The sequence below is a fragment of the Panthera tigris genome, chromosome D2 (genome assembly GCF_018350195.1).
Source record: "Panthera tigris isolate Pti1 chromosome D2, P.tigris_Pti1_mat1.1, whole genome shotgun sequence".
Classification (NCBI taxonomy): Eukaryota; Metazoa; Chordata; class Mammalia; order Carnivora; family Felidae; genus Panthera; species Panthera tigris.
In genome coordinates this window covers 15,079,988-15,095,189 of record NC_056670.1, presented here as the reverse complement: position 1 = coordinate 15,095,189, position 15,202 = coordinate 15,079,988, and the positions used below count along the sequence as shown (strand labels likewise).

At 44.7% G+C, this 15,202-nt stretch overlaps 1 protein-coding gene across 1 annotated transcript in view; it reads right to left on the bottom strand.

Annotated features, from left to right (window-relative positions):
- The window catches only part of PCNX2 (pecanex 2), a 298,842-nt gene that overhangs the window by 230,366 nt on the left and 53,274 nt on the right, over positions 1-15,202 (bottom strand). Inside the window, exon 9 of the mRNA XM_042960259.1 lies at positions 8,043-8,178. Coding sequence (XP_042816193.1) covers positions 8,043-8,178 — 136 coding nt within the window. The remainder of the gene's footprint in view (positions 1-8,042; positions 8,179-15,202) is intronic.

The following is a 15,202-nucleotide window of genomic DNA, read 5'->3' as shown; positions in this document are numbered from 1 at the left end:
CAGGACGGATTGGCTGTACTATTACAGGAAAGTGGAGACTGTAGGTGCTGCTTGTGTCTGGGATTCTATTCCAACATGAGAGAGACCTTAGTGGAAACTGCCTGGTGTCATGTCAGCAGGAAGAGCTTCTTCTGTTGATGACAATGGATTTGTGCTTTACAGTAAACCTCCCCCAACAAAGGGCATCCTTTTCCTTTATGCTCCATGGACAAAAAAATCCAGTAAGAAATATGTGCACAGGGTTACCACAGTTTACTGTTTTGTGGTCTGGGAATTCACGTACAATGGGGAAACAGGTCAAGGGCAAGCAGCAGCACAGAGGATAGCATTTTTCTGAATTATAAGAAAAATACTGTCCTTAAGTTGGGGTTTAATATTATATACGCTTTGCTGTTAGGGAAGGTCAGTATAAAAGAAATCACATGACGATTATGTCTACCTTTTGCAGAAGTTATTAAAGATTCTGGCATATTGTGCTATTCATTGCTGCTTAAATAAAAATCCTTGTTTAAAAGAATCTCAGAATTTAATGCAAAGAAAAAATGATTTGGCTTCTATGTTAGTTCGCTAGGGTGGCTATAACAAAGTGCCACAGACTGGGTGGCTGAAACAACGGAGATGTTCTGAAGGCTGGAAGTCTGTGATCGAGGATTGGTTTCTCCTGAGGCCTTTCTCCTTTGCTTATTAATGGCCGTCTTCTCTCTGTGTCTTTACGTGGTCTTTCCTCCAAGTGTAGCTGCATCCTGATCCTCTCTGCTTAGAAGGATACTGCCTGGGGCGCCTGGGTGGCTCAGTCAGTTAAGCGTCTGGCTCTTGACTTTGCCTCAGGTCATGATCTCAGGGTTCGTGGGTTTGAGTCCCACATTGGACTCTGGGCTGGCAGTACGTAGCCTGCTTGGGATTCTCTCGCTCTCTCTCTGCACCCCCCGCCCCCCCCCCCCCCCCCCCCCCCGTCAACTTGTGTGCTCTGTCTCTCTCAAAACAAATAAATAAACTTAAAAAAAATGGATACCAGCCATATTGGATTAGGGCTTGACCCTAATGACCTCATTTTAACTTAATTACTTCTTTAAATAGCCTATCTCCCCAAACAGTCATGTTCTGAGGTACAAATCAGCCCATAACAACTTCCTTTATGAGAAACTAAGCTTCGTGGAATTTCATTTTTTGCCTTAGATACCAAGGAACCTCAGAGCTAAACTCTTCAGTGGATTATAGCAATTATTCTCAGCCTGTTTTCTGGTACAAATTTCAAATTCAAATTTCTCTCATCATTTCAATCATTCATTTATTCTTTCATCCAACAAATACTTATTGTACGGATTATAGAGGCTGGATCCTATATGTAATACACGCTGAGAATTCAAAGGATAACAAGACAGAGTGGCTAGCTTAAAGGGGTTAAACAACTCCCCAGGGAGCAGACAAGCAAACCAGCCATGAGAACATGGTGACACACACAAGTAGAAACGTCTCTATGTCTAGATATTTAGAAAAAGAGCGAGAAGTGAGGCATGGGAGGGTATAAGATGGATAATGTTGCAGAGAGTGTGGAGTGAGGGGGTCTAGGGCAGAGCTCCCGGACAGCATCAGCAATGACGGGACTGGCTGGGGTAGGACTCACAATGGAGATGGAGAAGGCGTTCCATGTCTCTGATTTATGGGAAGGCACAGACGCACTGGCCAAAACGCTATTTCTGGCTCTGATTCATCAATTAAGCCTTGCCAAAGAACCACCATGTCACATTTCCCGGGAGATCAGGCAAGCAAGGTTTATTGTACTATTTCAAAAAAGAAATTATCAAAAACAGGGAGGGAGGGGCATAAGTTGAACACAAGCCCTTTTGGAGAAGCAAGGTAAGTGCACTGCTCACCCTCCCCATATGGATCTGTATTTAAGTCAAGGCTCCCTTCATGAGTCTGAATTATCAAGAGCAACTTAAGTGATGATTAGCATACTCAGCTTAAGAAGGTAGGCAAGGATGTATATAATACATTCCAGAAATAATTTTTGGTAATATTAAAATATTTAAGAATGTAAAGGTCTACCCCTCTCCCCCAAGACACCTGAAAAGTTCTACTGCTCAAATAATTTCATCTTCTGGGGCACCTGAGTGGCTCAGCTTGGTTAAGCATCTGACACCTAATTTCAGCTCAGGTCATGATTTCATGGTTTGTGGGACTGGGCCCCACCTCAGGCCCTGTGCCAACAATACAGAACCTGCTTGGGATTCTCTCTCTCTCCTTCTCTCTGCCCCTCTCCCAGTCTCTCCCTCTCTCTCTCTCTCTCTCTCTCTCTCTCAAAATAAATAAATAAATAACTTAAAATAATGGCACCTTCAAGAGTTCCATATAATTATTAAGAATTTTGATGATGTTAATCATTGCCACTGATTATATGGCATAATTTTGCCATATATTATCTCTAATCATCAAAACCTTATAAGAAATTCTCCACATAGGTGTTATTATCCCTATTTAAAATGTGAGAAACTGAGGCTCTGAGAGGTCAGATCACTTCCCCCAACATCGTACTCTAGGAAGAGGACCGTGAGAGGCAAAAGCCTGGTTTCTTTCTGCAATCTCACTTAGGGGAACCCAGGTGAATCCATAGCTCAGGCAGAGCTCACTTGGTAAAGTGAAAGCCATCTGCACAGCAAAACACTTCAAGAGACGACACGTCTGAGTCCAATCGTGAAGAAACGAATTAAAAACACCAATTTGAAGAGGAAGCCATCGGAAAAGGGACACTGACAAAAATAATTAAGATGGGTAATAACGGATGTCAAATAATTTGTTATTTAAAGGAATTTTAGAGTGAGATTTATGACCTCGAGCATGAACTGTGCTTAATAAAAGCTAAAATATAAATGAGGGCGTGTTACGTGGAGGAGAGTAAGTGACCGGGTCTACATGTCGACATCAGAACAGACATGTTCTGTCTGAATTTAAACCGGAGGCCTCCTCTGAAGGGCGGAAGTGTCGTGACAGCTCCTGAAGGTGGTGGAGGAAAGAAGAAGATCCACAGGAAGTTAGTCCTGTGCGACACCAAGTGCCCTTCCTAAGAGCCGTCACACCCAGCGCTGGGAAGCGGAAAGGGACTCTGGTGGCACAGGTGGGCTTACCAGAAATCGTGGCAGAGGCTGCTGGGGAGGGGGTGGACAGAACTCGAAATCCCAGTAGTGACCAAGGGACAAGGGAAAGGAGTGCTGGGCTGGGAGGGGTGCAGCCAACACCCCAGATACCAGGACCTTCTGCACTGGTTTCCACCTATGGCAAATCCAAGGTTAAATATTACCTAACCTCCAAGGTGTCCTACAAAGATAATGTGATCCCAAATGTGAGATGTACTGAGGTACCAAACGCGTGCCCTGTGCATACCTAGTGTTCCTAATCTGCTGATGGAATGCTGGTCAAATCTAGATATGAACAACACTTCGAGGGACAAAAAAGTATAAAACACACACGGGATACTATTATAACAGTGGCTCTTTTTAGCAGCCAAAATTCCAGGAATCATAACGAATCATGTATATTCTTACATTTGAAAAAAAAAAACTTCTGAACATGATACATGAGGAGTATGCAAATATTCATCTCTTAAGTCAAAATACACTTTCAAATAAATGAATATGTAAGCTGATCGGTGACTATGTTAAGGTATTATAATTGGTGTCTCGTCCGTCTCATCTGCTAGGAAATGTCAATATTCTTGTAGACAGGATTGTTTATAAAATATTATATATAGCACTTCATGCAAATTAGACATCTAGGAATATGTTTTTACCTTTTGGAGATGTTTTAAATTTTAAAAAATAGCAATTCGAGAGCACATCATTGTGGGGAAAAAATACAAGTGGTATATAGGGTAAAAGGTAAAAGTTTCCATTTTCATTAATCCTTTAATGATAGCAAACTGTGATGGCAATGCTACATTTATGTTAACCTCGAGCGCCCGTCCCCCAGATCCAGTGCTGCAGGCATCTTTGCAACGCTCCCTGATCAGTTTAGGACCAATGAAATACGGCTCTCATGCTACCCCTGGTAATAATAATGATGATGATGCCAATCCTATAGACTTCCACAAAGCCTCAGTTTACAGAGTACTCTCATATACAATACTAGCTCATTTTTTTTTAATTTTTTTAATGTTTTATTCATTTTTGAGACAGAGAGAGACAGAGCATGAACGGGGGAGGGTCAGAGAGAGAGGGAGACACAGAATCTGAAACGAGCTCCAGGCTCTGAGCTGTCAGCACAGAGCCCGACGCGGGGCTCGAACTCACGGACTGTGAGATCATGACCTGAGCCGAAGTCGGACGTTCAACCGACTGAGCCACCCAGGCGCCCCGATACTAGCTCATTTCTTAATGTGGGGCAGGGCGAACGGGTTTGAAGCCAGATCCAAGTAAAGATAAAAAGAAGCAGAAAATGCTATACTCCCAAGGATCTAACACTGTCTACCAGTGGCCTGGGCTTGCTCTCAACCAGCAGTGTAATAAAGATGTTTACACGCTGATGCCTCAAATACTTATATAACGTAACGGAACGATGCAAAATTTTTAAGTCATGGTAACGCATCTATAGACTGTTCCCGATGTGCTTAGAAATACATAATGGATAAACTGACACACAGAGAAGTACCAGTTTACACCGTGGATGCATGAGAGGCTGTGACTGAGAACACTCACAGCCCCTCAGTGCTAATCTAGAGCACAGAGGAGAGTTCACCAGCTCCCCATGTGCCCCAAGCTTGGTCCTTCTCTTTGTGCTCAGGAGCTAAGCCCTGCAGCCAGGGTGATGGAACAGAACCCGTTCCCCTGGCCTGCCTCATACAGAAAGAAGCTGGCCAGTCCTGAGAACTCCCCTTGCAGGGCTACCTCATCAATTCTATTTGTGCCAGGGAAGAACTCCAGAGTCTTTTCTCTGGTGTGGGCCCAGCTCCTGGCCACCCCTGGAGCCTGTAGAAAAGGTCTCTTATTGGAATGAGAGGAATTTGCATAAGGTTGCGGGGGAGGGGGCTCCCAGTACACAAGTTGCTCTTGAGCACAGAGCAGCCAAGCGAGAAGGACAGAGGGAGGGCAGATGGGGCAAGGGAAGTCATTAAATAGTCTCGTCTTCAGAGCCCTGTTTCCTGCTTATTCTTGCTGCACTTGTCTAAGCACAACTCCTCATGTCGTTGCCCCGATGCCTCTGAGCCAGGACCACGAGCACACCTGCTTTCCAGCCGAGCCTTTGTCCCGGCCGTGTCTGCCCCGCTTCAGCTTTTCCTCTGCATCGCAGCTGAGCTGTGACCTCACCAAGGAAGCCTCCCTAGTCTCCTGCGTCCTGACCTGGGTCCGCAGCCCCTGAGCCCGTCCTGACCATAACCTCTACCATGCGTAGCTGAACCGGTTGACCAGTGTCTAAACTCCTCGAAGGCAGGGGCTGAGTCTTTTCGCCCCTATGCACCTGCCCCTGGCACAGAGCTGATAGAGTGTAACCCTTCACTACATGTGTTTGGGAGAATGAGCAGGGAACGGACTTAATTTTTCATTTGTGGCCAAAACCTAATTGGTGGCATCAATTAAATTTAGAAAACTAAGCAGTTGAAGTGAAAAATCGTTTCTGATAGGAGACCTTTGTAAATATTTCCTCAGCATCTAAATATGAGCCTGGATAGCAATCTTCATTTTTCCACTTCTCTACCACCATATAGTAAAACTTTAAAGTTTTTACATTTTACTTAAGATGTTAAAAGTTAAAATGACTGAAGTTTGCCACTGAATTTGGTTAAGTAATTAACAATGGAACACTAAATATAATTCAGCTTTTTATACACTCATATACATAATCATGCCACTTAGAGAATTTTAAATGTAAAGAACAGTGTGACTCTTTCTGATTTATCTATGTAATAGTCAGTTATTTCCCAGTTTCTGCTCTACCTGCGCTGTTTTTGAGATATCAAATCAGTGGGTTTGCATTTCTGATAATCCAAAGTTCCTAGTTTCCCTGGGGCTCCACTATCCATGCAACAAATGACATTCACTTCTTCCCAAACTATGTGGATTTTTTTTTAAGTTTATTTATTTTGAGAGCAAGATCACTGGGTGGGGGACAGGCAGAGAGAGAGGGAGAGAGAGAATCCCAAGCAGGCTCTGCACTGCCAGTGTGCAGCTCGATGTGGGGCTCAAACCTATGAACCGTGAGATCCTGAACTGCGCTGAAACAAAGAGTCAGACGTTTAACCAATTGAGCCACCCAGGCGCCCCCATGTGGATGTTTTCATATAACTATAACTCCCTCTCCTTGGAGATACAGCACTGACATTCTAGAGGCAGGGCGCTGGAGCGTCCCCAGGTCTGTGTCAGGGAAAGTGGAAGTTTCTCAGAGAAAACCCACATTCCGCGGGGCCCCCTGACGTACTTTAGCTTGTGGTGGAAACTAGTCTGGTAACTGTGGGGGGCTGAGCACAGAGCAGAGAGAATGCAACCGAAGCCCGGGCCCAGAGCTGGAGGCTCACGGCAGGGTCCGCAGACCCCAGTACCGCACCCTAACTGGGCAGGAGCCGCCATTCCCCATAGGTACCACCGGCACACCCGGTGACCAGGACGGGGCCAGGCATCTGAGCCATGACCAGACGTGACTCTCACCTCCACCGGCCTCCTTGGGGCCAGGAAAACTCCTTCCTGTACCCAGAAGCCCTGGAAAGGAGGAGACGGAGGTGAGACTGAATACACAGAAGGGAAGAAGTCCCTGAAGACTGAGGTTTTGAATTAGCTGAATGCTTGTTCCCACAGAAACTCCTTCAAGCCCAGAAGGGCTGATTCTTTTTTTTTTTTTTTTTTTTTTCATTTTATTTACTTATTTTGAGAGAGAGGGAGAGAGTGAACAGGGGACGGGCAAAGAGAGAGGGAGAGAGAGAGAATCCCAACCAGTATCCTTGCTGTCAGCACAGAGCCTGATGTGGGGCTTGAACTCCCGAACCGTGCGATCACAACCCCAGCCAAAATCGAGAGTCGGTGTTTAACTGATTGAGCCACCCAGGCACCTGGAAGGGCTCATTCTACTTGCTTGGCACCTCTCAGTCCTCCCTACCCAGGCAGCAGGAATAAGGACTCCAGAGCAGTGTGAGGTCAGTGACAACATAACGTGACCTTTTGTTCCCCACACGCCTGACCGATTTCAACCCGCTGTGTTATCAAGCATCTTTTTGGAAAACTTTAGTTAAGCAATCAGGAAAACAAATACAAAACGGTATTATTTTTTCATGGGTGAGGTTGTCTACGAGACATCAAAACATTGCCAGGAGGGTCCACTAACTTGCCAGCAGCCTGTACCAATGGAAAGTCACTCTCCTTCAAGGTCTGGCCCGGGTGTCCCTTCTTCCTAAGGAGCCTTCGCCAGCCTCTCTGTCTGAAATGCCCTGCTTGAATCTGTAGCTCTCAGTTTACGTCCGGTGGTACGTCTCACCTCCCGTGTGATTTTTGCTGTGAAGTCTTTGCTCTGCCTCTCCTAGAGTCATACTCAAGGTGCACCAGATAAGCGAATGAACATTAGTAAGTTGTCCCTTGGTAAGATAACTGAAGGCTTCGTCTTTTCAGCCCCTGGATGATAATGCCATTTGCTCTAAGAATAGACTCTCTCTTCAAGTCAAGTTTCTCTTTAAGGATCTCTGAATGTTTAATAAGAGGCCGTCATAAATTAATAAAAATCCAGGTGTTTTCCAACTATGGTGAGAAAAAGGCATCCTAACCAAGTAAGCCCTTGTGGGGTCTGTGCATCCTGGCAACCAAAGATCAAGGTACATGAATTTCTAATGCACTTAGAAGAGCATTAAGGCAATGGCAATTCTGTTCGTGTCAGCGAAGGATACCTGTTATTTAAATGGCTTTTTTCCCACGTTCGCTCAATAGACTACCATGCAGCGATATACCCACAACCTCGCAATGGAAAACTCAGGACAAGACCCGACTAATTCCATTAGGTAATCTGACCACGAAACAGGTTTCAAGATCCCTGCTTCTGGAACCTTCGCAAACAGGGAGGCTGGAACGTACCCGCGGGGTTTCCGATTGGGTCCTCCGAGCCACCATTAGCAACAGCTGTTGTTGAAGCGCACTGACCGCAGGGTCCCCGGAAGAAGGGTCCTGACTCTCAGAAGTCGTGGTACTGGAGGAGCTGATCTGTATGTCTCTGAGGAGGGGCAAAAGAAAAGCTCTGGTCACCTGGACGTGTGGAAGTCATCTGTTATTATACCCGAACACGAGGACACCAGGGGTCCCCAGGGCAGGTAGCCGATAAGCCTTTACAACCTTTACAGATTTGCATGCGCAGTTCAGGGCTGGGATTGTGTATATGCAATGCTCTCTTCGGGCAGAAGGGCAATCATCTTGCACACATGCAAATTACTCAGGCTGTCCAGATCTGCCGCGTGCCATGGGGTAGGCAGGTAGATGCCTGGTGTTCTAAGAGATGCCAACCTTAATTTTCTACGTATCCGATGGATGGGCAGGGGGCAGCAATAGTTTCTGCCTTCATATTTTGTGAAAACAGTAAGTGGCGGTCTGGATAATTCCAAAGACAGCAATCAGGAAGGAACACGGACAACCTGCCGTCTCTGCTACCTCCTCCAACCCCTAACACACTCCGCATCCCCTCGCCTCCCACCCCACCCAGAGCAAAGAAAGTGCGCGTCAGGTGCAAGAAATGCCTCCGTAATTGGAAAAGAGGACACTACTAGAATAGCTATAATCTACATTAAAGAGTCTTATCGTCTTTAATCACGTCTGGGTTGACAAGACGTAAATTTAAAGAAGTCTTTCGTAAATCTCAAGCCTGGCATCTTTCCTTTGGCTCAGAAAGCACAAACTGGGACGTATTTTTCCATCCGCTTTTCTAGCAGGGTGCCGAAAACTGAGGAGACAATGCTGACTGCCCACCCCACAGTCATTTCTGACGGAATTCCTGCTCACAGAGCTCCATTTATTCACTCATCCAAGACCATGGCTTCAGAAGAGAGACCGGGTCCCTCCCTAGCCCCAGGGGTAATACGCCGGATCACTGAAACCCCATTCACCCCAGTCAGTGCCTTGCTTTGGGAAGGAAGAAGGAAGAACACATTCTATTTTTATACATATACTTTTTTTTAAGTTTTAAAATTTATTAATTATTTTGAGAGAGAGATAAGGTGAAAGTACACAGGAAGGGCAGAGACAGGGAGAGAGGAGAGAGAGAGAGAATCCCCAAGTAGGCTCTGCCCTGACAGGGGGGCGATGTCGGGCAAACTCATAAACTGTGAGATCGTGACCTGAGCCGAAATCACAAGTCAGACGCTTAACCGACTGGGCCACCCAGGCGCCCCAAGAACATATTCTCAGAGGCTACCGTGGAGCAAAGGGGACACGGCTGAGGGTATCAGGGAACTCGGCACAAGTTTCTCTACTTCTTAAAAGGTAACAAGAAAACTTCGGGGCTGCAGCAGCCAAAGCGTCATCACGGGGGATGAGCCTGAGGACAGCAAAGCTGAGAGACGGAAAGAAACTCGTTTCTCGATGATGACATCGAATCACTGCACTGACCAAACCTGCACTGATCAGGACTTTGGACTTCCTGTCTAATCCGCTGTGATTTGGGGTCTTATGGAACTCGCAGTCCAAACCGCCTCAAGAATGCAGACGCTGCACTAACGTGATGCCTTTCAGATTTCTAGCCTCACATTTCATTATAAACTCTCTGGCGAGTTTGTGGGCCCTTCTTTTCCCTTAGTAGTCCCTACTACTGCATTCATAAACACATAAATACTTATTCTATCGGAAGAGCATTTAAAATAGTTCCACCAAGGGCGCCTGGGTGGCTCAGTCGGTTAAGTGTCTGACTCTTGATTTCAGCTCAGGTCATGATCTCATGGTTCGTGAGTTCGAGACAGCTGACAGTGTGGAGCCTGCTTGGGATTCTCTCCCTCTCTCTCTGCTTCTCTCCTGTTCATGCTCTCTCTCTCTCTCAAAATAAAGAACCTTATGGGGCGCCTGGGTGGCTCAGTCGGTTAAGCGTCCGACTTTGGCTCAGGTCATGATCTCACGGTCTGTGAGTTCAAGTCCCACGTCAGGCTCTGTGCTGACAGCTCGGAGCCTGGAGCCTGCTTCCGATTCTGTGTCTCCCTCTCTCTCTGACCCTCCGCTGTTCATGCTCTGTCTCTCTCTGTCTCAAAAATAAATAAACATTAAAAAAAAAATTTTAAAACAATAAAGAACCTTAAAAATATTTTAAAAATAAATAAAATAGTTCCCCTGTACATACATACACGCACATCTCTCTACATTTTCAGACATCATTTATGACTACTTGGTGGTGCGTTCAGTAGAGGCACTCTGATAAAGAACCATTCAGGAAACGCCGTATGTTAAAGTCAGGAGTGAAGGAGCAAAGCACGAAGTACATGGAGCTTCAAACTTAAAAATCCTATCCTTCCATTATTTGGATGACTGTTGCACACACTGTGCTTGTGCTTCCTGTCTGGGGTAGTGCTGTAACATCTTTTAACTAACAGAAAAAAGAAAAAAAGCAGTTATATTTATAAAGGCAACGTGCGCTCAGACTTTCTTGCTTCGTACAGAAACCACTGCGTCCTGTAATCGTGTTGTTGCATAGCCGAACGCAATAGGATCGAGAGTGCCTCGCTCGTACAAATTTGGGGAAATCTAAATCTCAGCAAATGCAAGCAGACTCTGGCAAGTGCCAGAACTTCACAAAAATCAAAAGATTAATCTGATTGCGCTGTCAATAATGTAAGTGATGACTGTAAACAGGCAGGAGCCTGATGGACAGGTGTGCTTCTTTGAGAAAATCTTAGAAAGTGAACAGCGCCCTCTATTGCCAACTGAAATGAACTAAGGACTGGCTGTTAGAGCCAGCCTCCCGTTGCTCCTGCTTCGTGCCAGGAAACATGATACAAAGGAAGGGTCAACACACCTCAGCTTAATATCTGCAGATTACTTAGCATGTTTCCGGCAGTAAAGTAATAATAACAATAAATAACATTATTATTTTTTTTTTAATTGAAGCCATTTGAAAAATCTCATGTTAAAATCTAGGGTTTGGTTTTCTTTTCAAAAATCTTTTGGATAAGTTCTAGAATTAAGCGGAACGAGGCTTGGATTATTGCTCTACTAATTACTATCTGTGACTACAAGCCTTTGTCGTCCTATCTCCAATCCTCACCTAGAAAATAGGGAAGATATCTCCTGCACGGGGGTTGTGAGAATCAAATCAGATTAGATATGTAAACCACTAAATGATGTCTCCCATGTATTAGACACTTAACCATACCTTATTTATTTCCTTCTATGGATATGGGACCCGACTTTGTTTATTCTCATATGAAACAGCAACATGACCCCTATGCATTTCATACAAATAACATTACCTCCAATTGTTTCTGTTAGCATGAATGGGGGAAGAGTGTCTTGCCCTCAACTCACACTCAATCCTCTTTATTCTATATAAAAAAAAAAACAGACTCCAACAGCTTATAAAGTTCCCTCTTCATTAACTTCTTTCATAAAAGTTGAGTATTCTAAACAAAGCATGATGATATTAAAAAAGATCCTTGTCCTAGCTTTATGACCGGTGTGGCCTCACCAGAAAACCTGTATCACACGTGTATACAGGCTTCCGACCTGGCCAGGAAGAGATGATTAAATGTTACAGTCGGCACTGCTCAACTGGAAGAGATTTCTCCCCTTGCTTAAATGTTGTTCTCTGGGGTCCTGATGTCGTAGTCATGATGGATGTGCACCAGCTTCCCGATCAAGAACCAAAGAGGCTGCGATGTCACAAAAATCACGGAGCGGACAGAAGTCTTCCTACCAGTCCTTAAAGAACGCCTGCTTACCTTCTGCTTCTTCTCAGACTTATTCTTCTACTCTTCTCAGACCATCCACTGCTTTTTGGCCCTTGTTTAACTGTGCACCGTGGGCTCTGCAATCATCTAAAACGTCTCTGTTTTCCTAACTTAAGGCCGGAGATTTCCCCTCATGTGAATAAACATAATGTGAAAAAAAAAGGCTGAGTTTTAAGAGATATTTCCTTCCCTGAAACAGCAATACTCCAAACCTGTAATAAAACTACACTCTGAACTATCAGAGGACAACACCTGCAGGTCTGGTCTTGATCACCTTCTCTCTGGTTAATCGCTGGCACATTAGTTTGGTTCAGGGTGATGGAGTCGCTGAATTGACTTAAATTAGATTGGGCTCAGGACAGTAACAGAAAGAGTGGCTGGTGACAGAAACCACCAAAGAAGCAGCCGCTAGGAGGATATAAAGGTGGAGCAGGGGCTAGGTGCTAGTCTGGGCCAGAATGGTGACTCCTGTATGGGCAGAGCTGAGTCTCAGATTGCTGGGGACAACATTCCACCACATTGCACTCCCCGGCTTTCATTCGTGTAGACTCTGCAAAGCAACAAATAATGAAAATACATGTGCTCCTTCTACATTTTCCCATCACCGTGGAAAAAAAGAATTCCTGAAATTCTTCGTCTTTCCCGGATCTCAAAATTATGGCCCACCATCTAGAGAAAGAGGACCCTTCTCTCTGCCGGTCCTTCTTGTTCTTCAGACCTCCCCCCCCCGGGGGACACATGGGAACAAGTCACCCAGAGGGGCAGCCTGAAAATGGAACTCACAGCCAAGCAACGTGCTTGGTATGTAGGATAATTAGATAAATCAGCCTTGTTTTAAAAACGATAACCTTTATCTGGAACTTTAACGGGGACTCTAGATTGAGAGTCTGCAAACAGCTCTCACAGGACAGGAAAATCCATCTGTGCACGTGAGCAAAAGGAGGGAGACAGGGCCTCCGGCACGGCGTCTACTGCCACCGTGTGGCAGTTGGGGCTATGGCCACCAAAACAGGGTGGCAGGCCTTCCCAAGGAGTCAGAGAAGGTGCCTCGGAATAGAAGTCTCTAGAATCAACCTCCTAACCCTTCCATCTTTATGACTCTGTGCCTGGATGAAAACTTCATCTCTCTCTCGAGTGTCCAGAAAAGCAAAACAAGGACCAGAGTGGAAGGATCAGAGATAAGAACTAAAAAACAAAAGACGGAGGGACAGAAATTTGGAAATGGCAGAAACTCTTCAGAGTTTGAAACTCTGGATGCTTTTGTGCTTCCTCCAGATCACTTCCACCTCTATGTGATCAAAGGCACCTAGATCCCCCCAAAGTTTGTTTGTTTTATTTAAAGCAGTACACACATAACTCTCCACTATACAAGTCAACATAGTAATGCAGCTATATGCAAACTCTCAAAGATTTATAGTTAGAATTGACATTTTCAACTTGTGCTTGAATGGAACATAGCACTGAGTACATCCAACATTGGGGGAACTCACATTTTTCTCCACGTTTTGAAGACCTAATTGACTAACTTCAATGCCTGATACTCCAGCTCAGCTTTTCCAAACCAGGGATCAATATTTCTTCTGACTAATGTAAAACAGAGGATTCTAAAAGAAATAATTCTTTTGTGCAACTTTCTGCTCCTTGCCTTCTTTGGGAACCAGGTACATTCATTGCGGCTTGAAAGGGCTTTCCTCAGAATTGATCCCAATGAGTAAGGGAAGTTTTACTGAGGTAAGGGTCAGAAGGGCTGGTAATATCAACAGAAAAGAGTTCTGAAGAAGCAAGAAAGACTAAGCACAGGGCTTTGATCCACCTTTGAAGCAAAGTACTCACTGGGTTTAGAGATTCAGCAGCATCCAAAAATACACCTAGTTTATAAACAGAACAATATCTGCTTTGATATGTACTACAATGATTCATAAGCAAATAAAAGCCAGATATAAGTGAATCCAGATAAATCAGCACACTATTACCCAAACTACTCTACTCTTTCAATTAAAAACAAGTTGAAGTACAAAAAGGCCCCCGGGGACACCTGGGTGGCTCAGTGCGTTAAGTGTCTGACTTCGGCTCAGGTCATGATCTCACGGTACGTGAGTTCGAACCCCGCGTCGGGCTCTGTGCTCCAGCCCTGGGCCTGGAGCCTGCTTCGGATTCGGTGTCTCCCTCTCTCTCTGCCCCTCCCCCACTCATGCTCTGTCTCTGTCTCAAAAATAAACATTAAAAACAATTTTTTTTAAATAAAAAAAAAAATCCCCCAATAAACATCCTATAAACTAGTATGCTCTAGAATGAGTCTTCCATTCAGTGGACTACTATGCCTACTTTTTGAGTAACAGAGACTCAAAATGAAAGACTCAAAATGTCTTTCCATCAGATTTCACTGGACACCGGACAATATGCATTTTGCACGCATTTTCATCCGACTGCTTCTGACACTGGAAAAGCTAGATTAATACTGAAACACGGCGGTAGATCTTTCACAGAAGAAAGCTCTGCTATGTTACTTGGAAGAATTTATAGACAAAAGAAATGTAAATCTTTGCTGAACAAAGAAAAGAACCTATCAAGCTTTACTTGCAAGATCTACAGAGGAAATTTAAAAAGTTCAGTCTGCAATGAACCTTTGAGACACAAGACACACTTCAACTTCCTAAGCAGAGAGCCTACATCAACTTTGATTTTCTGGGCAGACTCGTAACTACATCTTTCTAGGTAGATTAGCTCATTTTAGGCTCTGAGCTACTGAACCAGTCCTAGGTGCTGGGTAATGAATTTGTCCTCTGAAAGTTTTTTAAGTAGCAATTCTAAATGCTGCAATTCAAGCCAGAGTTCCCTCATCCTAGTATCTGGGGAGAGCAGGGCTATGTTAGAGAGTCTTACCAAAGGTACCTGCTTTACGGACAGCTATTGTACAACCGGAAAATGCTGCTTACATTTCTTTGGCAGGTAATGAGAAATGGGCTAGTTCCCACAATGACAGTGGGGCCAAGGAGGGAAATTTGTTTCCTCTCCTGGTTTCCTCCAGGAATCCCCCAAAGAGACATGGAAATTACACCGCAAACAATTCCCTATTCATGCTTGGGAGTCGGGATGTAAAACTGTCACGTGGCAACTGGACTTAACAATGGCAGAGAGGAATGGCTTTCTTGCCAATAATAAGGATCCATGGTTTAATGGCCTAGTTGGAGGCAATCCCAGCCACTGAAGTTGCCTTACAGGGAAAAAGCTGCTTTTCCCATATCTTCCATGGCTGAATGGCTTAGCAACAGTCCTAACTAGGAATCCTTCCAAGTTCAAAACCAAAGTTTATATTCA